The sequence below is a fragment of the Lynx rufus genome, unplaced genomic scaffold, assembly GCF_022079265.1.
Source record: "Lynx rufus isolate CCGP_SWC_20201006 ecotype Redwood Valley unplaced genomic scaffold, mLynRuf1.p SCAF_3, whole genome shotgun sequence".
Taxonomy (NCBI): Eukaryota; Metazoa; Chordata; class Mammalia; order Carnivora; family Felidae; genus Lynx; species Lynx rufus.
The window spans coordinates 185292069-185318731 of record NW_025814845.1 but is presented as its reverse complement, the minus strand read 5'-3'; the positions used below and the strand labels follow the sequence as shown (position 1 = coordinate 185318731).

General features: G+C 39.8%; 1 protein-coding gene across 2 annotated transcripts in view; it reads right to left on the bottom strand.

The window, feature by feature from the left end:
* FAT1 (FAT atypical cadherin 1) overlaps positions 1-26663 on the bottom strand; it is a 117470-nt gene that overhangs the window by 68614 nt on the left and 22193 nt on the right. For both annotated transcript variants that reach the window (XM_047091661.1, XM_047091662.1), the window contains exon 2: positions 8532-8846. In XM_047091661.1, coding sequence (XP_046947617.1) covers positions 8532-8846 — 315 coding nt within the window. The remainder of the gene's footprint in view (positions 1-8531; positions 8847-26663) is intronic.

Below are 26663 nucleotides of genomic sequence, written 5' to 3'. Positions count from 1 at the left end.
TGTATAATGACCTGTATTTCTACCAACTCCAGAAACACACCCAGGATGGTGCCAAGTTTCTGTTTAAGGTAAACCTAGAAACTTTTTTACTCCTTAAAACCACAGACAAATTTGGTTAAGAACACTCGTACTACTTAGTCAATGAAGCTTTAACAGTATATACAGGCTTACTGGCAGTTCTAAATTGAATAAGCATTTATATGTATATTTATTTATTTTCTAAGGTTTTTTTTTAATGTGTACTTATTGAGAGACGGTGAGAGAGGGGGAGGGGTGAGGGAAAACACAGAATCGGAAGCAGGCTCCAGGCTCTGGGCTGTCAGCACAGAGCCTGATGTGGGGCCAGAACCCACTGACCGCAAGATCCTAACCTGAGCTGAAGTCGGACGCTCAACTGACTGAGCCACCCAGGTGCCCCTGAATAAATATTTTTTTAATTAAAAAGCAAAAGCTGAACTTCTGCTTCCCGCCATGGGATCAGATTTACCCTCCCACATGAAACAAGCAGACAAAATAAATGAAATAACAGTTTATGGGACACCAGCTATCAGAAGAAGACAGTCACCCCCTGAGATGGGAAACCAACAGGGCGAGACTGACAGATGGCCCAGCTTATAGTGTCAAGACATTTCTAGACAGTTTTCACTCCTAGGTGAAAATCGAAGAGAAATGGAAGTACATGCCCACACAGCGGTTTATTCTCCAATGCTCATAATAGCTTTTATTTGTAATAGCCGAAAAGTGCAAGAACACAAAATGCCCATCGACAGGTGACCGGATACGCTGCAGTGTACCTATGCAAAGGATTTTAGCAATAAAAAGGAATCAACTTTGGGGGCCTCTGCGTGGCTCAGCTGGTTAAATATCTAACTCTTGGTTTCAGCTCGGTTCTTGAGCTTGAGCTCCACACTGGGCTCCGCGCTGCCAGCGTGGCGCCTGCTTAGGATTCTCTTTCCTGGTTCTCTCTACCCGCACACGCTCTCTCTCAAAATAAATAAACCAAAAAAAAAAAAAAAAAAAAAAAAGGCAACATGCTTTTGGTACTCACTACAACATGCACAAATCTCAAAGTAAATATCTAACTACAAGAGGCGTTACCAAGAAAAGAGTAGCTATTCCAGTAGTCTATTTACATAAAATTTTAGGAAATGCAAACTAATACATAGTGACCAAAGCGGCTGCATGGAGCGGACAGAGAGGAGCTGGGTGGGGTGGGGATACAAAGAGCTGTAGGGAATGTTCTGGAAGAGATGGACACGTTCACGGCAATGGTTTCACTGTTCTATCGCTAAGGCAAAACTTTTCAAATTGTTGACTTTAAATACGTGCAATTCACTGAAGGTCAGTTATACTTCAACGCAGCTTTTTAAAAATAAAGAGTAATATTTGTTTGCATCCAAAATTGAAAATGTCAAATATATAGATAGGAGAATAAAACCATGGTCTTTTCTAAAGCACGTGCACATGAATGAAAGTAACACTTCAAAAGTTATTGCCAATTATAAAAATAGCATATCACTCCTCAGAAGTTAAATTGTTAATATTAAATAAAAAGACGCTTCGCTCGGGTGTTTTCAGCTTGTGAATAATGAAACCTGTGAAGTGCACACTGGTCTCTATTGTTCAGGATTCCCGTTCTACTCTGTCCTTGATGTGCCACTGGACGAAGCCGTGACGCGTCTGTCTAGGCTCAGATAATCTAGCCTTCTATGCTCTTTTTCTCTCTCGCACTTCAGCAACCACAGAAGTTATGTTAAAAGAAGCAAATATAACAAACAAAAACAGGCTTTTAAAGACAGAGGACTGATAGTTGCCAGAGGGAGGTGGGAATGGGTGGGAGGGGGAAAAAAGCAAATTTACCCTGATATTGGACACAAGCAAAAGAAAGTTACAAAAATTCACGGTGTCAACGAGCGTAAAACAGAAAAAGAAAACAGATCAAATCTCATCTGCTTGTACGCCCTGACAAAGAACCCCCCTGCTCCCCTACTTAACAGTGTAAGAACCATCTGAGATGCAGAAACACAGTTCCTGCCATAATCACGCACAAAACCTTTGGAAGAAAAAAAAGTTCAAAAGTGTTCATTCAAACCTGCCATTTAGAACCCCAAATTCAGATGATCAAACCCAGTCCTAGGAAGGATCTGTGTTTTTCAAAACAAATATTTTGTCATACCATGAAAGGAGAAACAGATACGGCAGCCAGGTTTCCCTCCTCTCCAAAATGACTTAGAGAGATCATCAGACTCCTATTTCTACAAAACGTTCAAAGAATTCCATACATGTTCTTGAAAATAGGTCATTATTTATAAAAATAACATAAATATGATCTTTTAAACCTTATTCTGGTACTGAAGGCTTTCCATCAAGTGTAGCCAACCCCCCACATACTCATCTAACTTGATCTCTTGGCCGCTAATACTCATCGCGTCACCGAACTGTCCCCCAACATGACGAACATCCCTTACCTCTTGTGCAACCATCCATTTTCACTACCTTCAAAATCAGCTCAGTAACTTGCCCAAGGGGCCCCACCCTCCCAACTACACCTACCACATCAGGCAGCTCTCACCTCCCAGGGGGTCTTTATCCGAACCCACGGCAACACCACCCTGGTTGCCTGTTCCCACAGGTTTCTCTTTGTCACTGCACTTATGCAGACTATCAATTTTCAAAACATCGCTTAATGCGCTGTATACAGAGGAGAGGCTCAGTAAATACTTGATGTGAAAACAAATGACTGAATGGCAGTGAACTGGGGCTTTCTCTGGTCTACTGGACATTTTGATAAGCACCAGGGTCCTAAATTTACCTTCACCACTAAGGAGCAAGTAGATTCATTTTATTCCATCAAATGTGTTTATCCTTCATCAATTTACTAAAATCTTGATTATCTTACACACAGTGAATAGAGCAAATGTAGTACACGAGCACAAGAGGTGGTGACCTCTCTCCCGCAAGTGATTCTGAGTTCTCTGCACGCACAGACATCCTGTAACAGGCGTGCAAAAATCACTAATCACAAGACAGAAGGACCAGGAAGCCAGTTTTCCCCATGATTCCAGAGGTGGGGGAAAAAAAACAAACCTCACTACCGCCCAGATCTCTTGATTTCCAGCCCAGTGATTTTCTCACTCAGCCATTAATTATTAAGGAACATGATTTAGGGTCTCCAGGTGGTGTTATGGTTGGTAAATCAGGAGAACTTTCTTCTAGTAGACCCTTTCATCAGCTTTCACAATCTGGCCTCCAATAATACTGATCTACCCATTAAAAATAGGTCTGCTTTCAAAGTTTTGAGCCAGATGTATACTTTGAAGCATTGCAGTTTGGGCCCTGAGGATCATACTCAAATTTTCTGCTGAGTTGGGGGAACAGAATCATCTGGAGACAGGCTTTGTAAGGCTGTGTTTAATCTTTAATAATGCCCAAGTTAAAATATGGTTATTTCTTGATCAGAGACTTTACATGATCTGTGAAATAGTCAGACTTCTTTACTAACCATAGTTTGTAATATACCTCACAACAAAATCTTTCTTGTGTACTAACTACAGTTACTCCCTACTATTATCGGTCTTCAACTCATAAAAAAGTAAAACCTCTTTGGAATCCTTATGAACTTCCTCCCGCTGTCCCGGCAGCAGGATGCAAGTGCTTCCCACCCAGGGGTTCAGGAGCTAGCTGTGGACTCCTGGAGGGGATTTATTCTCCCTCAAGATCAAGAAGTCGTCTCTGCAGACATCCCCTCCTAGGAGCTGTCAGAATACAGAGATGTTAAGAGGAAGCAGCAATGCCACATGAATCACATTTCAGCAAGACATAACACCACAGCAGAGGGATCTTCCTTTGAGCGGCCCCCAGAGATAACGAAGGCTTCAAGGCTGCCCACAACAGCTCTAACCGACATCACTTCTTTACGTTTGCCTTCTTCTTTCTCCAAAACTATACCTAATGCCCAGACCTACAGTACTGGCTCAGGTATTCTAAAGGACATTCACTGCTTGCTGGTTAGCATGTCTCCTCATAGAAGATTTGCCCTAATCTAGAAGGGGGAGAGGAGACAGGAAAAATGAAAGCCTTTTAAAGTTTAGTTCACAAGCAATTTTAAGTTGGGGGAGTTATATTCCTGAATTATCACAAGGCTTTAACTTGTAGATTTCTCTGTCTCCCAAGGTCTGTGAACTCCCCTGCTTCCATGCAAAGTTTAACTCTGAAATCCTCCGCAGAAATGTTTATGAACTGCTGATCTTTCTTCTTTTGTATCTGATAGTGCCTGCTAAATTTTTAGCTCTTAGTTCTCTTTCATTTTATTTCACAAAAATGAAGCTAAACTTGGTTACCACTTGTGCAGTAAAAAACGTATGCAAGTATGCTGTTTAAACAAGCCCGTGAGGAATCATTTACAGGTGCTCATTCCAGTCTTTATGTTCTTGTATAATCTCTTAACCAGTCCTTTTTCATAGGCTCAGGGTCCTGCACCCTATGCCCTAATGCTTCCGAAACATAATTCTGAGATCCCACTTCTCTTTCTATGGTTAAATTTGTATATGGCCCAATTATTCTTTTTTAATTTACTTATTTTTTGGTCTTTATTTTATTCATGTTTTCATCATGATGAATGGACTCTTTAATCCTCATCACCTACTTCACCCACCCTGCACACACCTCCACTCTGGTAACCATCAGTTTGTTCTCTATAGTTAAGAGTCTATTTTTTGGTTTTTTTTTTCCTTTGCTCATTTTGTTACTTAAATTCCATGTGAGTGAGATATGGTATTTGCCCTTCTCTGACTTACTTAGCTTATCATGACACTCTCTACCTCCATCCACGTTATTGCAAATACAATATTTCATTTTTCATAGCTGAATTAATATTCCTGTGTGTGTATGTATGTGTGTATCACTTCTTTATCCATTCATCTCTCAATGAACAATGGGTACCTTCCATAATTTGGCTACTGTAAATAAAGTTGCAATAAAAATAGGGGTGCAAGTATCCCTAGTGTTTTTATATTTTTAGTGAACGTTTTTGTTGTCGTTGTTGTTGTTGTGGTTTTGTATTTTGGGGGTAAGTACCCAGTAGTGCAATTGCTGGATCATCGCGTGGTTGTATTTTTAAATTTCTGAGGAACCTCCGTACTATTTTCCACAGCGGCTGCACCAGTTTACATTCCAACCAACAATGCCAGAAGGTTCATTTTTCTCCGCATACTTGCCAACACTTTTTGTTTCTTGTGTTATTGATTTTAGCCATTCTGACAGGTGTAAGGTACCATCTCATTGTACTTCTGATCTGCATTTCCCTAATGATGAGTAATGTTGAGCATCTCTGCATAGATCTATTGGCCATCCAGAGGTCTTCTTTGGAGAAATGTCTGTCCATGTCTTTTCATTTTGTTAACTGGACTATTTCGTTTGGGGGGTACTGAGTTGTATCAGTTCTGTATATATTTTGGATACTAGCCCTTTATCAGACAGGTCATTTGCAAGTATCTTTTCCCATTCTGTAGGTTGCCTTTCAGTTTTGCTGTTTCCTCTGCTATACAGAACCTTTTTATTTTGATGTAGTCCCAACAGTTTACTTTTGTTTCTGTTTCCCTTCCCTCAGGAGACACATCCAGAAAGGAACTGCTACGGCCCATGTCAAAGAGGTTACTGTCTGTGTTCTCTTCTCGGATTTTTATGGTTTCTGGTCTCACATTTAAATCTTTAATCCATTTTGAATTGATTTTTGTGTACTGTATAAGAAAGCGGTCCAGTTGGGACAGCACCATTTGTTGAAGGGACTGTCCTTTTTCCTTTGAATATTCTTTCCTGCCTTGTTGAAGACTGACCGTATAGTTGTGGGTTTCTTTCTGGTTTTCTATTCTGTTCCATTGATCTGTGTGGCTATTGTTGTACTGTCAAAACAATACTGTTTTGCTTACAACAGTTTTGCAATGTAACTTCAAGTCTGGAACTGTGATGCCTCCAGTTCTGTTATTTTTTTTCAAGATTGCTTTGGCTATTTGGGGTCTTTTGTGGTTCCACACAAATTTTAAAAGGACTGTTCTAGCTCTGTGAAAAATGCTGTTGGTATTGTGATAGGGATTGCATTGAATGTGTAGACTGCTTTGGGTAGTATAGTCATTTTAATAATACTTGTTCTTCTAACCCATGATCATGTAATGTCTTTCCATTTCATTGTGTCATCTTCAGGTTCTTGCATGTTTGACAGTTTTCAGAGTACAGGTCTTTCACCTCTTCGCTCAGTTTTATCCCTAAGTAGCTCATTATTTTGGGTGCAACTGTAAATGCAGGGTTGTTTCCTTAATTTCTCTTTCTGCGGCTTCATTATTGGTGTATAAAAATGCAACAGATTTCAGTACATGGATTTTGTATTCTGTGACTTTACTGCATTAGTCTATCAGTTCTAACAGTTTTTTGGTGGAGTCTTTAGGGTTTTCTATACATAGCATCATGTCATATCTGCAAATAGGGAGAGGAGAGTTTTACGTCTTCCTTACTAATTTGGATTTATTTCTGTTTGTTGTCTGATTGCTGAGGGCAGGACTTCCAGTTCTATGTTGAAAAAAAGGGATGAAAGTGACATCCTTGTCTTGTTCCTGACCTTGGGGGAAACAAGGACTCATCAAGGATATTAGCTGTGGATTTTTCAACCAAGGACTTTATTATGTTGAGAGATGTTCCCTCTAGATCTACTTTGCAGAAGGCTGTTACCATGAATGGATGTTATACTCTGTCAGCTCAATCATTTTTAATAATTAATTACTAGGTTTATAAGTATCCAAACCTCACTCTTATTCTCTAGCAGAGACACATGAAAATTTAGCCAAAGAGCTAGACCATAATTAACCCAAGTAAAACTAACTCTCATACATTCAAAATAAATCTTGTACTTACATTTAATTTTCAACAATCAAGACAGACTCTATGAACGACAAAAGGTTTAAAAAAACCAACATTTTAACATGCTTTTTAAGAGACAATACATACATACTGATCTACCTGGTACCTTTGTACAGTCATTTTGGTACACAGATGCTGACCCCAAGCTTCCTTCTACCTTCAGAACTGCTTTCTTTTGGGGCAGCTGGGTGGCTCAGTTGGTTAAACGTCCAACTTCAGCTCAGGTCGTGATCTAATGGTTCGGGAGTTTGAGCCCTGCATAGGGCTTTGTGCTGACAGCTCAGAGCCTGGAGCCTGCTTCGGATTCTATGTCTGTCCTTCTGTCTGCCTGTGTCTGTCTGTCTGTCTGTCTGTCTCTCTCTCTCTCTCTCTCTCTGCCCCTCCCCTGCTTGCTTGTGCTCGCTCTCAGAAATAAATAATAAAAACATTTTAAAAAAATTTTTAAAAAGAATTGCTTTTAAGTTTAACAAAGTACATTATGAAATAAGAATGGTAAGGATAGGAGATAATGGTAAGGGACAGCAAGGACTGGTAAGGAAGCAGAGAATGCCTCCTTAATTTTGATTTGTGTTTATTATACTTCCTTAATGTATCAAATAGACAACCCAGTGACTGAACAGGCCAACTCACCTAGAATAAGGGAAGACAAAATTAGCAAACACAGGATGGAGGTATGTACATATATTTCAGCCAATCTCCCCCTTCAGAATGTTCTGTTAACCACATTCTACCATAAAGTGCCACATCACTGAAACATCCCTAAGCTCAAAGGCCAATGATCTATTTGATAAGAAGTTTCATTTCCTGCAAATAAACCGTCTTCTCAATTCATATGGTGGTTCTGTTTTAATGGTGATCAAGAAATCAACGAGTACAACAAAAATGATAGCTACATGGAAGCTCTTTTTCGTGTGAAATAACGCAAAAAAGAAGCAAGAACTAAGAAAAAAACAGAGGCGCTGTCAAATCTGTAAAAGAACAGAGTAAAAGTTGACAAGGATTTTGGAAGACGATTCTGGAGTCGAGGAGCTACCCACTTAGAAGTAGGGGGTCAGACACTGAGAAAACAGAAAGGAAACTTGATGTATCAGTTCAGGAAAGCAACAGCTGCCAGTCTGAAAACTGCTTAATCTTGATCCCCTACTGCCTACAGAGACAGAGCACTGCTCGATGGAAAAACTCCAAAACCACACAGAAAAATACTGAATGGTCAAATAAATTCCTTTGATAATTCTTCGTAAAAAGCAGAGTTCAGAAAATGGGAATACTTAGCGGCAGCACAACTTGCAGGAAGTTTAGGATGTATCAATAATTTAGGAGCTGTTACTGAAACACTGTATTTGTTTTTTAACCTGGAAGTGAAATTGTACTATGAGCAATTGTAAATTGTAAAATGTAAAATGAGCAAAGTCATAAAATAGCTTCATAAAAACAATTTCAAACAATTTCAAAAAGAAACACAGCATTTGGACTAAATTTTCATCAGGAAATAAAGCCTTATTTTGAATAACCTGAAAAGGAAACAATTTACAAAAATAAAGTGGTAAATTAAGAAAATTCTTCATTTCCCCATATCAAGAAGCGTAAGCATGAACCTTTCACATAATACCATTAACACATACCTGTTTTAGGATGTATTGAAAAAAATCCTTGTGGATTTCCACTTGTAATTTTGTAGGTCAGCTTGTCATTAGAGCTAGAATCTGCATCAAATGCCTCTATTTGGACCACAGATACATCCTTGGGAGAATTTTCTATTATTTCTGGGTAATAAACAGGCTCTGATGTCTGTGGGGCGTTGTCATTGACGTCCTCGACCTCTATGTAGATCTCTATAAACGATGAGAGAGGCACGACACCCCGATCAGCTGCATAGACTGTTAGCCAGTAATGGGAGGTGGACTCCCGGTCAAGTCCGTCTGAGGTCTCTATGACACCTACAGAGAAGGAAGAAGACACGTCAACAACAACCACAAACTGCCACTTTGACCAAGTGTCAACCTCACTAACAACTCTCACTTAGCAAAGTCTTATGTGTCGTCAGAGCCGCATGACCCTGGGCAAGTTGTCTGACCTCTCTGTGCCTCTGTTCCCTTCCTATAAAATGGAAATAATTAAATGAACTAATACACACATTAACAATTAGAACAGCGTGTGGCCTGTAGTATCGGCTATAAAGTCTCTGTCATTGTTGGTTTTAGGTGTCGGGCACTATGTGGACACGATACAAATATTCTATCCGTTAAGTGTCCAAACAACCCAGCAAGATGGGCACTGAGAGACCATCTAACGGCCCAGTGCTCTGTTTCCACAGATGAAATTTATGACCACTTGAGATTTGCTGATTTTCCCAGAGGTTCCCAGAGAAAAAAATCAAAAAGCTGTGGCCCGGATCAGGGTCCCCACTCTCTAGCACCCCGGTACCCACGCTGCATTCGCGTGCCCACTGCTATGGTTTAGACAATGAGGCTGCGGCAACACTTCTCGACACATCTCAGTTTGGAACACACCCCCCTTACGGCGGCTAACAAAACAGAGTACAGTATTTCAAAATCCAGTACACGGGTTTGCCCAAGTCTCCTGCGCACTGAAAGAAACCCTTCAGTTTCTTTTACTTCCCTTAGGCAAATGGCAAGACAACCAGGGTGCTAAACACAGAAATTCTCCCGCTGCTAGGAGCTCCACAAGGGCAGAGGCCACATCCCTCTTAAATGCCAGTTTACCCTGCTCCTTACCCAGAGGCCAGTAATTATTTATCAAACGAACAAACAACAATGAACAGATGACTTAACTGAAGTTGGCACGTCCCTCAACTGGGATCCAAACTAGAACAAGTTTCTTACTAAGTCAACTAGTGATACAGGAGTTCCATAATTACAAAGAAGAGGGTGAAAGTGTCTGTAACGTTTTGGCCCAGCCATTGAAACCAGTTGAAACCTTACTTAATCTCAGGATTAACCACTTCCCGGGACGAAGATCAAGGAGAAATAGCCATTTCTCTTAGCAAATCCCACTTTTTTACTCAATGGTGTAATCCTGTCCTTTTGCTCTCCCCAAATACATCCTTGCAGTTTTTTCTTCTGCATTAATATCATTCCGAACTAATGTTATTTTTAAGGTTTCTACACTACGGTTCCAGGCTGGACTCTGGACATCCTACGACTCTAGAATGACTAAAGTTTCCCATTTAATGCAAAATACTATGGGAAAAATAAGAGATGTCAATTTGATCTGCACTCAGAAATGAAAGAGTATTTATCTCAACCAAGCATAAATCTGTATTTTTTTACTTTTTGATCATTGCATAAATTTAAATCTTTACTTATTTGAAATAATATCAGAAAAACTCATTTATTTTAAATGTCAGATAATCACATCTCACACTTCCCAAAAGACTTACAAGTTATAAATACCAAACTTAACTAAATATTAAAACGTGAAAGAGATGACCATGAAATGAGTATCACTATCGAGAAAGCACTGTAGTTATTTACAACTGTTTCTTTAATTCTTAGCAAACCCTCAAAATGGATCTGTAATACTCCTAGAAATAACGAATAAAGCCTCACAACTCTCAAATAAAAAGGAGCTAGGGGCGCCTGGGTGGCGCAGTCGGTTAAAACGTCCGACTTCAGCCAGGTCGCGATCTCGCGGTCCGGGAGTTCGAGCCCCGCGTCGGGCTCTGGGCTGACGGCTCGGAGCCTGGAGCCTGTTTCCGATTCTGTGTCTCCCTCTCTCTCTGCCCCTCCCCCGTTCATGCTCTGTCTCTCTCTGTCCCGAAAATAAATAAACGTTGAAAAAAAAAAAATTAAAAAAAAAAAAAAAAAAAAAGGAGCTAGGGGCGCCTGGGTGGCTCAGTCGGTTGAGCATCCGACTTCAGCTCAGGTCATGACCCTGCGGTCCCCGAGTTTGAGCCCCGCATCGGGCTCTGTGCTGACAGCTGCTTGGATTCTGTGTCTCCCTCTCTCCCTCTCTCAAAAACAAACATTCGAAAAAAAAAAAAAAAGGAGATATCTGGTCTCCCTATGCAACAGAGACAACTGTCAGATAAATTCAACATGTTTTCCTTCTTGTCTGGTCCCAACATAGTCTATGCTTACTCAATCTGTCCAGTAAATTAGTAAAATTCTACCTGTTTTTAGTCTGAAAGAGGGTCCTTAATGACCAAGGGAAAATAATCTTTTCCAGTTTCTCTTTTTCATCAAGGGATGCAGAGGAAGTCAGGGAATAACAACGTTTTCTCTACTAGGACTAAACATTGACAAATGAGCGTACATATGTTCCTCCTGTATTCTGCCATTAAAATGTAACATAATTCATTTGACAGGTGAAGTATTAGCAAATTTCAAGAAGACAGCTACCTGGTGCTTGTAATCCTCCTCTTTCTGGTTCTAATACTCAATAATTCATGCTGCTATCCACTTAGTAAAATCGGGCCCCTCTAAATGTGATCTGCAGGCATTTAAAAACTGATAATTACAGAAACAAATTAGTTCAGTGTTTACTATATGCCACGCACTATGCTGTCTTACATGCGCTACTTTATTTAGTCTTTATATCCAACCTGACTACACATGTGGTGTTATTATCCCCATACCGCAGATGAAAAACTAAGATTAAAAGATGAACTTTCCCAGGGTCATAGCAAATGGCTGAGCTGGAGTTCAAACACTCTGAATCTCTGATGTCGGTGCCAACGAAATGCCGTCAGTCTTAGGGCTAGTGTGACCAAAGCATAGTCAACAAAAATGTTTTTAATCGAGAGTGAAGAGTGCACACACGTGCATGCACATGAGCACAAGAGGAGGAGGAGCAGACGAAGAATCCCAAGCAGGCTCCATGCCCTCAGCGCAGATCCCGGCGCGGGCTTCAAACCCACGAACTGTGAGATCGTGTCCTGAGCCAAGAGCAAGAGTAGGATGCTTATCTGACTGGGCCACCCAGGTGCCCCAGCAATTAAAATACTAAATATGCGTAAGTGGGATGCTCAGATGTTCTTATTTCATGAATTCAGGACTGTATATATTTCCATCACGTCGTGATTGCTAAGATGTTTATGCCTTGATGTATTTTGATTACATCCCTGTAAAAAAAAAAAATGATTTAATACAGCTCAGAGATAACAATAAAGTGAATTTCTGACTGCCAAAGAGGAAGGAGGGCACGCTGAGTCACCCCTTCTAACCAAAATGCTCAAATTCATAACCATTCAACTCAGTTTACTGTATCTGCAATACTACGGTATTTACAAGAGAAGTACACAAAAGGCTTCACTAGGTGCTCTACATGCATGAAATCACACGACACAGACAAACTGTAAGATGTTCATCTCAGCTTCACAAATGAGAAAGAGGACAAACTTTTCCAAGCCTTAGAGTGGCTAAGAAACATAGGAGGTGGAAGCACGATCTCAACCCCCAGACGGGCTCCAGAACTCTGAGTCTCCACCACAGGCTGCACTGTCATGATCACACGCTCCACGGCACCAAGGAAGCTGGGGGCCATGAGGGACTGATGCCACGAGGAGAGGCTACAGGTTTTCTACTGCTTAAATAAGGGTCCTTCCCCACACTTAAAGGACAATAAAAGAAGATTCAAGGATTCCGCTTGGTCACAGAAGTTCAGGCTGCGGTGCCTAAGTACTATTCTAACTGCCGATTGTAATTCTAAGCACTATTTTAAAAGCATAAAAAGTAGGTGAGAAAAGACCATACGCATGCAAAATTATTTTATGTTCTGCTTGTTCGTCTGTCTGCTCAGTCACAAGACACAGCCCCTTAAGAACCCCGGGCAGAAACTTCTGAAGCAGGCATAAAGCATAAAGCAGGCATAAAGCGCTGCACTGAGTGCCATCTTCAATCTAGGGACAGGAGACCAGTGGCCCAGGAACGGCGGGGAGCAGGGCAGAGGATACAGGAAGAGTAGCAGATCTAGCCTTGGCAGCCGCAAAATCACAGCTATGGACTGGAAACCCCTTAGCAATCCAGCAGCTCAACTCCCTTGTTTTTAAAGAAAGTTGAAAGGATTTGCCCAAGTTTACGAAAGCTAAACTGGTACGGAGTTTAGAATCCAGAATGAGGTACCTCCTCGGTCAGGGGGGCTCATTAGAACTGATCATGATTTAGAGAGGTCTTGGCCTCTGAGACAACCAACAGACCCACTGACCACAAGCAGCGTCCACTCTTCCGGTCACGGTGTTCGTACCCCTAGGCTTTGTCACCCTTCTCTACCAAGCGCTTCCTGTAGCCGCAAACAGCACGGATAGATGGACTTCTTCTATAACTTCAGCAGCACCTTCATTCATAAAAGAGAATCTTCAAAATTTCACCCTGTGGACTTCGAGCCTGTACCTTCGACACCAGAAAACAACAACTAAGCCTCCCAGCCAGCACAGAGAAATAAGCCTACTGTGTCCATCCTCAAAACCCCACCCCACTCCTACTTCTATCCATGACCCTCCACCAACCAACTTCCAAAAACTACTTTTTTGCGCCCCAGGTTATAAATTCTCCTTTCCTGAAACAAGTTTCAAGGAACCAACAAAATCTTAAATATTAAACCCTAGTTTTTCAGACACTTCTCACTAACACCTACCACAACAGTACCACACTTACTCGGCATACGCGTACGTCCACACGCACACACTCTCCATCTGTGGCCTCCCGCCTGTTTACGAACTTCTCCCCTACTTTCTCTGCCATCTCTGCTCCTATTTTTTATTTCCGCTTTCACTTTCCGAGAGAGGTACGACGGCATGCCACCAGATGATCCCCAAGCCCAGGCTGTGAAAGACAGAAGCGGTAGCCCGGGCTTTCCACAGAGCTTCCTCCCGCCAGACAAGGAGAGATCGATGCTCTGCGAGAAAATGCCAGTGAGCACGGTAATAGGCGAGCACCACCTTTCTCATCATGAGGTTATGGCACAGAAGCAGTAGACAAGGTAGGGGTGCTGCTTCCTGATCCTGGGATGTATATTTTGAGTACGGAGACAAGTTTAGACAAGCCTGTTATACGCGCCACCCAGCAATGTTACAAGGAATCATTCCTTTGCTTTAATGAAACATGACAGAAGCAATAACGGACTAGCTTTCCAACCTCAAGAATACAATGAAGACATTTTCAAGAAAAGTTGTTAATAAGCTGAAAAATTTGAAAGAAGCCGGAAATCTGGAGCTATTAAAGTAAAAATATTTATCATTCCAAACATACTCGCTAGGATTGCAAAGCCACCACCAGATGTCACTATGGAAACTAACTTTAAATGTGCATGCAGTGGAACTAGACTGAAAGGGGAAAAAAAAATACAATGTAATTGTTAAAAAAGAGTTTGGCCGCTGTGGCTGAAAATACAGCTAGCTCACAGCAAAATGTCTTTCTAGAAGATTCGTCATTTTCCACAGATAGTCATTAGGTACTCATGTTGTCGTTCCATAGTCCAATTACTCAATGGGTACAAGGTACAATGCCTGGATGGCTCAGTCGGTTAAGCATGCGACGTCCGCTCAGGTCATGATCTCACAGTTCGTGGGTTTGAGCTGTCAGCACAGAGCCTGGAGTCTGCTTTGGATTCCCTCCCTCCCTCTCTCTCTCTCTCTCTGCCCCTTCCCCACTCATGCTCTGTGTCTGTCTCAAAAATAAATAAAAAACATTAAAAAATAATTAAAAAAAAAAACAACCAAAGGGTACAGGGTACAGTTGAGTACAGTTGCTCAAGCCAATGATCCTAAAGTAGTAAAGGGTTTCCAAGAATAATTAATTCCTACTATCCACCACTGATGGCTAATGATGACGTTAACTTGAATATGCCCTCAAAGAGGAAAGGCCAGCATTTGCTCCAGCTGGCAAGGTGGAACGGGATGCTCTCAACACATTTTTAAGGCAAAAGTAAAATTATATGTAGTCACTTTACTGCCAAAAAATAATTTAACTAACTCAAATTTCCATGGCCACAGAACATCTTTCTCCCTGGAATTTTCCTATTTTCTTTGTTTAACAGGTCTTGGCCCCTAATCCAGCCCCAGTGCCAAAGTTTCAACAAAACCTTGCTATTTCAGATTCTTCAGCAACTCCAACTCAAAAATACTTATAATCTTTCTTTTTTTTTTTTTTTTTTTTTACTTTTCTGGAACCAAACTTAAGGCAGCAATTGTATGAAAAGCCTCTTTAGTCAATTACAAGAAAAACTTAAAACACAAAATAGAGTTTTGGATAGTATTTTCCCTACAGACAGTAAGTGACTAACTACCCCTTCCTCCAATTCTGTAGTCTCATCATGTACAGAGTAACTCTTCTGGAGATAAATGTTTTCCCAAATATAAAAACAATACACACTAGAGATGCAATATGTATGTATCTGACATTAGTCCACAAAGGTTACTCAAGTGGTTAATTTTTTCCTAATTATGGAAAAATCAGAAGTCTCATAGTTGTCATATTAAATATGCTGCTACGAGACATTCTGCTTTGAAATTACATTTAAAAAGTAGACTATGATTTCCCTATTAAAATGCAAACCCTTTCAGGGCAGGGATGTTTTGCCAGGTAAATAGTGGGTACTTGTTAAGCATGCGTTGCAAAGAATGCCCATCATCAACAAGTTAAGCCTGAGAAACACTCACAGCCAAGAGGAGCCAGGGGAGACAGGACGACTAAATGCAAGGTAGGAGACTGGAGAGGATCCTAGACCAGAAAAAGCACATCAGGAGAAAGAAAAAAAAAAAAAAAAAAAAAGCTAAGGAAATATGAGTGAACCCCAGGCTGTCGTTAATAAGAATGTATCAATATGGGTTCACTAGTTATAACAGATATACTAATGTAAGATGTCAATGGGGAACTGCAGGTGTAGGAGCTATATGGAAACTGTACTATCTGCTCAATTTTTCTGCAGATCTACTTAAATTTGTTTCCTTCAAGTAATGAAACTTTTTTGAATTTATCTCATTTTCATTAAACAGTAAATTACATATATATACATACACACATACATATGTGTATGTATATATATATATGTAAGTCAAATTAAACAAAAAATTTATAAAGAGAGCAGAGAAGGGAGGCAGAGGGGTAGAGAGAGGGACTCTTAAGCAGGCTCCACTCAGCACAGAGCCCAATGAGGGACTCGATCCCACAATCCTGGGGTCATGACCTGAGCCAAAATCAAGAGTCGGATGCTCAACCGACTGAACCTCCCAGGAGCCCCTCATTTTTTTTTTCAGTAAGCTCTATACCCAACGTGAGGCTTGAACTCATGACCCCAAGATCAGGAGTGGCAAGCTCTACTGACTGAGCCAGCCAGGCGTCCCTGTAAGTCAAAATTTTAAATGCCTGAGACCACACAAAGGAAATATCCCATGCTTTTGCTAATAAAAAGAAAGGTCAAAGTAAATAAAATAAACAGCATCCCTCATGGGCCAAGCAAACTGCTCGGCAGTTTCCTAGCACATGGAACAGTTGGATAGATGCCTCTCTGCCCTCTTACAGCTAAAGACCAAGTCAGTCATGTCGTACAATTATCTTTTCAGTTTAAAGACATGGCACTATTACCATGACCTGATCTTTCAAAATCAATGACAAGCTGTATCATCTGATGAGAAGCCGTTTGTGGTTGGAATCACAGCAAGCTCAGCGAAATGTTAATAATGATGCCGATGATAACATTATAACCGCAAATACATATACACAGCTCATGACGTGCTGGACACTACTTTAAACACTTCCCGTAGATTAACTTATTTGATCTTTACAGTAACTCTAAGTGTTAGGTAATATGATCAACCTTATTTCACAGGGGAGGGAACAGTGTGAACAACTTGCCCAAAGTCACAGCTTGCTCACGGTGGAACTAGGATTCAATCCCAAGGAGACTGGCTTCAGATAATCATGCTGTAGCACCTCCCAGTCTCTGGCATTCGCTAATTAGAGGGAAGCATGAAAGCAACTGAACACAGCCTGCAGTATCCAGACAAAAAGCCCTGGCTTTTTGGAATATAATGACCAGATGGAAAAAAAAATGGTTTTGCTGTCTTCACAACATTGGGGGTTCTAGGTGAAGTATCTGATGCTACAAAAATTTTGTTGTTCTGTGCCATTAAGACGTTAAGCACATTCCATAGTTTCAGGAGAAAAAGGAAACTAGTGTAATATAAAACAGTACCTGTGATACAGCTTTAAAAAAAGGCATGTATATTAATTACACAGAAATGTCAGTGATCTACAAGTTAAGGAAACAAATGAGAAAGAAATCTTTATGAAGTACATAAAGTATGACCTTGGTTCTGTTTAGTTCTGATTTAAAAATAAGAAACACACAACACACAATTATACGTGCAGGGAAAGATAAAGGTCTACAAATAAACAAGGTAATGGAGAGACAATAAAGAAAATCAACTCAATGAACCAAATTTTTAAATTTCTGTAACAATGACTGTTAAGCTGTATTTAAAACGTGCATGAAAAATGACAAACCGTTAAGTACCAGCAGTCCTGTAGAGGCTGTGCTAGAATGACCTTCATATTTTATTTTCCCTTTATATTTTTAGATATACTTTCATTTCCAAGTACTTGAACGGTTTCATTTCATCTAAATAGATGGGGTAACAACAGTCTACTTAGTCTGACAGTTTCAACAATTAAAATTCAAAAGTATTTATATGTGAAACTTACAAAGTTTTAGGTAGGCCTAGGAAATTCTAAAATTATATTGCTCAGAGGTAGGTCATAAATTAATGATTAAAAGGAAAGCTTTTTATGCAGTAACTGCCAATCTGGTTTTTCATTATTTAAACTGCCTATTTACATCATCTTAATTAAAATGGAGATCTAACAACTCTTTCCATTAAAACTGTTGCAATAACTTTAAAATTAGCTGAGGAGGCTTTCTGACTTGCAAACTTACTAAAACATATTAAGTTCATAATCAGATTTTAAGCATCATGTTTCAAGTCCAAGGATTTCTTCAGCTTTGCAAAGAGTCAGTCCCATGGCAAGTTCTGCTAAACCATGTTTTCATGCTTTGTTGAGAAATGATTCCAACTTCTGACTTCTATGTCAGAGTCATTAGTGTTGTTAATGAGGGCTTTCGTGGATAAGCTCTCTTAAAGAGGATCATCCTTGGATATCAAAAGTATCACCTGAAGACACACTCATTGGATAAAACTACATACACAAGACAGCCTTTGGAGGAATTAGAATTCAAAAGATACAGTTCACACACCAATGGTAATGTTTCTAGCAGTTTGTTCTGTATGTTAGAAGTTGCACAAGTTCAATATTGATTATTTTTCCCACATTCTATTTCTTGGATGCACACTCAGCAAGTGCTTTATATATGCCACATATTTAATCCTCACAGTTAATTCTGTAAGCTCGGCAGTCTTTCCTCATGCTCCGTGTGCAGAGGTTTTTGAGCTGAAAAGTCACTGTTCCAGGCATTTACTCACCATAAGGGGAATATATTAATCAATGAATTCATTAGTGAATTGTCTTACCAGTTAGCCATCATTGCACTTACATATAATAACTTGATTAAGTCTCAAAAGTTAATTGCCTTGAGCTACCCAACTAGTTGCAGAGAAGAAAAAATCTAAAACCTGGCCTACTAGCTCTAGAGCCCAAAGTCCTACGCAACAGAGTACCTCCCTCTGCCTTTCTTACTCCTATGGGGTAGCAGGGCTGTGATTCAACAAGGGATGCCTGCCTCTCAAGGCCTGGCTCTTTTCTTGTAAGCCTGTGTAGGTGACCTTCATTAATCTATCTCTATTAATGAAAAGAAAAACTAACACATAACAGAAGTTTACCGGCGTTTGGCCACGGAAGGAGGAATGACAGGATTTAAGAAGTATAAACCCAACCAAATGTGGGCCGAACAGACTCCTACTCAAAGTTCAAAAATCCCATCTAAGTTTAGGATAAAAAAGGAAAAAGGACATAAAATAGGATCCAACGCTGCTCTGTATTCAGAAAGTTGGTACACAGTCGACCTTTGAAGTACATGGAAATGCAAGGATCCCCACTCATACGTGGATCTTCTCCAACAAACGCAGTATAGTGCTGTAAATGTATATTCTCTTCCTGATGATTTTAACCTTTTTATTTCTCTAGGGTAATTTACTGTAAGCAAACCATATATAATACATGTAGCACAAAAATGTGTTAAATCGACTATTTATGTCATCAGTAAGGCTTCTGGTCAACAGCAGACTATTAGAAGTTTTAGGGGAGTCAAATTATATGTGCATTTTCAACTGTGAGGGGGCGCGGTCAGCACTCCCAGTCTGCACATTGTTCAGGGGTCAACTGTATTTTCCTTCTTGCTACATAAAAGTTCAGACTAAATTTACGCTACATGCAACACAATAGGTGGTATGTAAGGCATCCTGTAATACTGAAGATCACTACGAGGGTATCGTAAGTGAGCTGTGAGCACAGTTAAAATACGGAGCAGTGGGTGGGAGATCCAGAACTCCAAATGCTAAGCCAGCTGTAAAGTTGTGCGTCAGATAAAAACAGGTATTTTAAGGATCACCCCTCTTTGGAAAAGAAATCTGTGACTTTTTTTTATCTAGTCCCAATATTTATTTTTTTTTAATTTTTTTTAAATTTTTTTTAACGTTTTATTTATTTTTGAGACACGGAGAGACAGAGCATGAACAGGGGAGGGTCAGAGAGAGGGAGACACAGAATCCGAAACGGGCTCCAGGCTCTGAGCTGTCAGCACAGAGCCCAACGCGGGGCTCGAACTCACGGACCACGAGATCATGACCCGAGCGGAAGTCGGCCGCTTAGCCGACTGAGCCACCCAGGCGCCCCTAGTCCCAATATTTAAATAACAGGTTTTTTAAGAACTTTATCCTATGATTTCCTCTTCATTAAAAATGATTTTACGTTGCTTATAGTGGCCTGGATCTTGCTAGAAATTAATCTTGAAACTGGCGTTATTGATTTACATGTTCTTTCATTCACTCAACAAACATAGGGTTCCTACTGTTTGCCAAACATGGTACGAGGTGCTAAGGAAACCAAGAAGAGTAAAACAGGGTCCTGTGAGAAAGACAGTTAAATAAAAGAGGAATTTATTCTATGGAACAGTGGAGAGAGAGGGGGAAGAAAGCACAAGTATTTGAGAAGGGCAGCACAGTAATTTAACAACTATTTAATATTTTCTATTTGTTTTATAAATATTTTTCATACAAAGGTCAAATAAACCTTTTCTTAGGTTTATGAGTCCCTGCCTGAATTTTATGATGCAACATGTAATTAAGTTAATTAAAAAATAAATTGTAACAGGAGCTCCTGGGTGGCTCAGTTAAGAGTCCAACTCTTGATTTTGGCTCAGGTCACAATCTCAGGGTTCACTGAGATCCACTGTCAGTGCAGAGCCTGCTTGGGATTCTCTCTCCACCCTTCCCCTCCTTTCCCCCCGCCCCGCCTCTCAATAAATAAACTTTAAAAAAACAGAATGCACAATCCATTTTGTGAGCAGAGACAGGGACAGGAGGCGGATATACACTAAAACGGTGGGCTATAGGGGTGAGTGAATTTTTTCTTTGTGTTAATATTTTCCAATTTTTCTACAATAAATACGTATGCATTGCAAAACATTATTTTTGTAAACCTACACACATAGAGGATTAATCCAAAGTGTATCCAAGAGAACTTAAGAAATCTCAGAAATGTAAAAGCAACCTTTCAAAGTGAAGACTGCCTTACAGGTTTCCATAAGCCGAGTAACAGCTGCCTGAAACATTTGTATTGCAGAGTATGCTTTAGCATGAAGAAGACAAGGCACTATTCAGTGATTAAAATGTCAGTTGACGTGACTCCGCCTCACGCCCAACTCCTTCCAGCGCTCCCTGGCTAAAGAAGGAAAGGAATGAGATTCCTCCGCTACAGTCAAGTATTACGCTGGCCACTGTATAAACACAGCTCTTTCCAAAAGAGACAGTTGTCTCCAGAGTCCTAGAATGCACAAGGCTCGTAGAAGAGCAAGTTTTCCTTTTTCTAAGGTTTGTTTAGGCTTCCATAAAACAGATCCTAAATACAGAAAACTGCACCTATTTATTTTTCTTAAAACAAAACCTGAGACCCACATGCAGTTCAGCTAAGCCAAAAGGAAGGCATGTTTTACATAAACTCAACGCCGGTTGAAGCAAATACCCTGTATAAACCACCCCCCCCTCCTATCACCCCAAAGTCGCGTTTTTCTCCATTTTTGATTTTAAAAAAAAGTTCTCTGTTAAACTGCATTTTAACTACAAAGCAGTTTTTCAGTTTTAAAAATTCAAATTATTTTACAAATGTAAAAGGTATAATTCAGAAGCAGTATTCAGCTACTTGAAATATTCAGTCTGCTGCCAAACCCAATCCTACAAGAACTCAGAAACTTAAGCTACGCCTCAATTTCCTCACATGGAAAATGAGGAAACCAGACATAAGGACTAAGAGATTAGTATAAAAATAAAGGCAATTCCTGCTAATCATCTACTGTGATGCTTGAGAAACTAAAGCAAAGTCAAGATTTAGGAAGATTCTAACCAGAAGTGTAACACCTTCATCCCTAACCTCGGTGCTTCCAAGGATGTACTATTACTCCAGAGAATAAACTAGCTAACACAAACCACATTATGATGAGGCAGTGTCTGAAATAGAACTATCAGAGTCACTTAAAGAACAAGTGACTAAAATACCCCTAAGCATTCTGAACTGAATATTGTAGAGCAAAAGAAATTTAGACCTCTATGGCAACATTTTCAAATAGACAGAAGTTATTTCCAGTGATAGTAAAATCTTACATGTGCACAGCACGCACCAATCCTGCTCAAGTGGCCACTGAGATCTGTCATAAGCTCTCCCCTGAACCCCAATAAAGTACAGAGGGACTTTTATGAGACATTATAAAGTGTCATTTTTAAATACGGCATGATAGTGGGAAGAATCAAATTAGAAATTTTGGGAGCAAAGACAGCATTATCAGATACTATCTCCTTCCCCAGTTATTTTCATCAAATTTTGATCAAATTTCAGCAAGGTTTCAGTAGTTGCTACAGATTTAGGAGTTAAAACTAACCAAGTTCAACAGAAGTTGCTCGAATGTACCATGATTATTTAAAAGAATTTATTTAAAGCACAAACCTTATACCTATGTACCAATTAACCCTTAGTCACCACAAGTACAAAACTATGAATATCACATGGAGGTGATGAACATTAGAGGGCCTTCTTATCCAAGATCTGGGAAGAAAACCTAAGATTCCCACCCAGGTACAAGAATATGAATCACACACCTCCCAAGATTTTTTTGTTTTCCAACCTATCAATAACTTACCTTCTGAACTGCTAAAAACTGTACATGTTTCTAACGCAAGACATTTTAGGGACCTGTACACGTAAAGACTGTTTTGAAACAAAAAACATTCTTCTGAGAGAAAAGAACTGGCTTTTAATGATTTCCTTTAAAAGTACTTATAAACAGCAATCTTACCCAAGGGTTTATATGCAAAACCAAAGAGGAAAATTGGTTTGGCAAACCATCAAAACTGACAGGAGTGGTAAGAAAAATAGAGGAGTGGGGGCACCTGTGTGGCTAAGTCGGTTCAGCCTCTGCCTTCGGTACAGGTCATGATCTCACGGTTCATGGGTTCGAGCCCCGCATCGGGCTCTGTGCTGACAGCTCAGAGCGTGGGGCCTGCTAAGGATTCTGTGCCTCCCTCTCTCTCTCTGCCCCTTACCCACTTGCACTCGGTCTCTGTCTCTCAAAAATAAACATTTAAAAAAAATTAAAAAGAAAAGAAATTAGAAGAGCATTTTCCTTTACCCACTATCACAGGGGTCCTCAAGGAGCCGAGAGTCAAGTCTGGGCTGGGAAACACACTGGTAATTGGGCTTGTGGGGCAGGAAGACAGCAGCAGGAAAACAGAAGGGGGGGGGGGCAGGCATCTACTGTAAATGTAAATGGCCCCTCCCCCGCTGAAGCGGACTGCCTGCTCCCTCCCCTGGCACTGACTGCCCTGTGCCCCCGCCATTCACCTTCAGTCATGGACCACAGGGCTGCAGGACCCGGTCCCTGTCTGTCTCCCCTACCTCCTCCCGACTTCCGGCTGCCTTACAAGCTGCTTTGTATTTAGGGGGCTGCCCTTCCCAAGGATCAAAAATTGCCCTCAAAAGGCTGGCTCTCCACTCTGGTCATTCAAGTCCCAGCTTACATTTCCTCCTTGGAAGTCCTTCCCTGAGAACTCCATTTTACTTATTTATTTTCTTTTTAAGATTTATTTTTTAGAGAGAGAGCAAGCAGAGAAGGGCAGAGAGAGAAGGGGACAGAAGATCTGCACGGACAGCGGGGAACCTGCTTGGGAATCTCTCTCCTCTCTCTGCCCCTCTTTCTCTCTCAAAATGGTTAAGAAAATTTTTTCATCACAAAATACTGCATATAAAATTTAATAAAACTGTGTTTTCCCGTTGTTTTCAAGAGTTATAACACAGTAAGATTACTACTTAATTCCATTGTGCTAACACATAGGCATTCTGTAATTCTCTTAAGCAAATGATTCAACAAGCAAATTAATAGTTTAGTAAACTATAGATATACGCTTACCTATTTAAGAAAATAAGCTAGAATTAATCATGTTTATTTGCATTTAAGAATGTATTAAACCCATTAAGAGATTCTTCATCCCACATGAACCCTGTCTACCCACTCAATTAGGTCATTATGAACTATGGGTATCTGACAATAATAAAATACATCATCTTCTTTAAAAAACAATGAATTATTTAAAGATATTTTTAATTACACTTTTTTTTTTTTTTAAGGGTGTGATTTGGACTAAACCTCCTCTCCAACTGTATTATACCCCACCCCAGACAGAGGTCCCACAGCACAGGACATATTAGTGCTTTGTGCTCCCACTGAAATGAGACTGTATAAAGGCCAGGCCCGGCTGTGAGAGGGAGAAAGTGCTTTTGCAAATTTCCTGTTGGCTGTCACACAAGACTCACCAGCTACTGTTAACTGTGCTTGCTCCTGAGAAGAATGTGCCTGCCTTCCATACCTGAACATTCCAATACACAGAAAATAGAACTGACCCTTGGCCTATTTTCAACAGGATGGAAGGAAACTTCTTTAGGAAACTTTAAATAATTACCATGCATTTTCCAAAGCAATCAATATTCTTTTCACAAGTCAATGACCACATGTTAATCATTAACATTAGGGTTAACAGGGGAGGAGAAAAAAAAAAAAAATCACACGTCCCATTACCCCACCCGTGTCAATGGCAGCATAGTGAAACACTTTCAGGTAAATAATTCAAATAGGGTAACAAAACAAAAATATAACACATCTAAACTAAAAGGGTAGTATAACATATTAAACATGAGGCGTGGTTTTCATTTAGCATTCTGTGTTCAGTTTGAACTGAAAACGTCCATCTCTTATTATTTTTGGCAACTTCTTTTATGTCCAAAATCAAGTCATGAATTTCAGGAATTCAGCAAGCAAGCCCCATCTGTGCATGAAACACTGTATCTAAAAGGAAGAAAGTCAACCAGTGTCCTAATCCCTTGGGCAAAAAGTATAAAGTAGATCGCCACAGTCTCAAAACCAAAATGCCACAGACTAGCCAAGAAGCACATTCCCATCTTATCTGGCCTGACTGTGGTTCACCTCACCTTTCTTTCATTACAGGAAGGGCACTCCAAGGGCATTACCCTTAGATCAAACAAAGCATTCCAAGAAGGCAAAGGCATTCACACGAAGCTCTTTTCGCAGGGACAGCAAGAACAAGCCTTACATTTCATGAATGAGTAAGCTGTAATGAAGCATTTCTGTGTCCCTTAAATAAAATTTCAAATAGCTGATAGTGTGTGGACTGCAATCAGAGAGCATTAAAAGACCACTACAAGGAGAAAGTTAATAGGAAAGCCAAACTTCTCTATTTTTCAGTAAGAACACAAAATACATGAAGGCCTAAAATTTTACTTCAAATGAAAAATCTTCATTGAGATTTTCTTAAAATGACAGATTTACAACCTGCAAACACACAGGCCTAGATTGCTATAGTGTTTCTAGTTACTCCTTAGCTAAGGATTATGCATTCAACATTTTGTTTCACTCTAGTTAACTTTTCCTTTGAGTACATCTCAGATGGTATTTCAAGCATTTAGCCAGTAATTTTCAACGTCAATAATGCTTTCTATATATGGGATTCTGTAATTAAAGCAGATCTCTGATTTCCATAAAGCCAACCTACATTTGGTTACTTTAAAAAAAACAGTGAAGACTTTTTGTTCACTTCTACAAGAGCTTACTTTATTCCCTTCAACTTAGGCAAGAAGCAGGAAACTCTCTACTAAAAGAGAACACAAGGGCAGACCCTGAAGTCTCAGTTCTGTTTGGTAGGTAGGTACACAGGTAGGCTGAACCACGAACACCTCCAAGTTCATCTTATGTTATCTATAGACAGCAGTCCATTTCTAAACACCCAGGTTGGGGAATCTGCTCTAAGGAAATCCACTTCCCGTAGTTAAACAGTCTAATTGTAATGTTACCAAAAAAAACCTAAAATTAATCAAATCCTACTCTAAATTCTTTGACTCTCTGACTCACTTTTAACAATCCCTAAAGCTTGAATTCAAATATGTACAGGAAGTAAGCATTGGGAAATAAAGCCCTGAAGAGCTGTAATCAACCAACTGTTCCATTAAAACAGACAACCACTGTCTGGTTTAGAAAAATAATGGATTTCTTACTTCCAGATGATTAAAGATGCATCCATTCAGTACGGCCGCCTTTAGAATGAGTCCCCCAAGGCAAGTAAGGCAGAAAGTTTGTGTACCATAATTATTTGTGAATTTTCTTCTCCACCCAAATTCTGAAGAAACCAAGTAGAGATTTTTTTCCTGTATACTTCCTCCCATCTTCATCATTTACTAGTAAATTAGACTTTAAAAGAGTTTTTGTGAGTTACTGCAACCACAAGTATGTACCATGAAGCAACAACAAAAAAAAAAGGAGTGGACTTCTGAATATTCTTTTTTCCAAGGGCTCAATAAAATCACTTCAGTATATCTAAAATCAATGTATTAACCTCATAGTATCTGGGCCTGTATTACAATTCTAATATTTAATTCTTAGATCCACTGTCTAAATCAACTAAAACTTTATCCCTGTGTTGTTATTGCTGTTTTAAATTGTTCTTTGCCCAATTATGTTTTGAATAGAAACCTGTGTGCTTTAATCTGCTTCATACCCTTTTGTCGGTACTGGAGTCACTAGCTGTCAAGAATTACATGTTGTCTGATAAAAGATCTTGGATGATTTTTCTGAGATCATCCCATGAATAAGGTAACTTGTCTTAATTCGATCACTATGCTGCTCAGTATGGACTCGGGTCAGTCAATCTACAAGGACCACTTAGGGAATACAGAGGAGCCTGTATTCTTGGTTGTAACAGTAAGATCACTTTTTTTTTTTTTTTTTAATGACTGAAGTGTAGTTGACATGCAATATTATACATCAGTGCTCAACCACAGTTACTGCTGTCACTGTCACCATCCAGCATTATTACGGTATTAGTCACTCTAGTCCCTACGCTGTGCTTTTCATCTCCATGACTTACTTTATAAATAAACACATGTGTATCTCTTATTCCCATTTTTAATCACATTTATTATTTGGAAATCCAGACAATTAAAAATTCATACTAATCAGAGGCTTTTATAAAGAGTAGCTAACCAAGTGAAATAAAAAGGTCCCCAGGA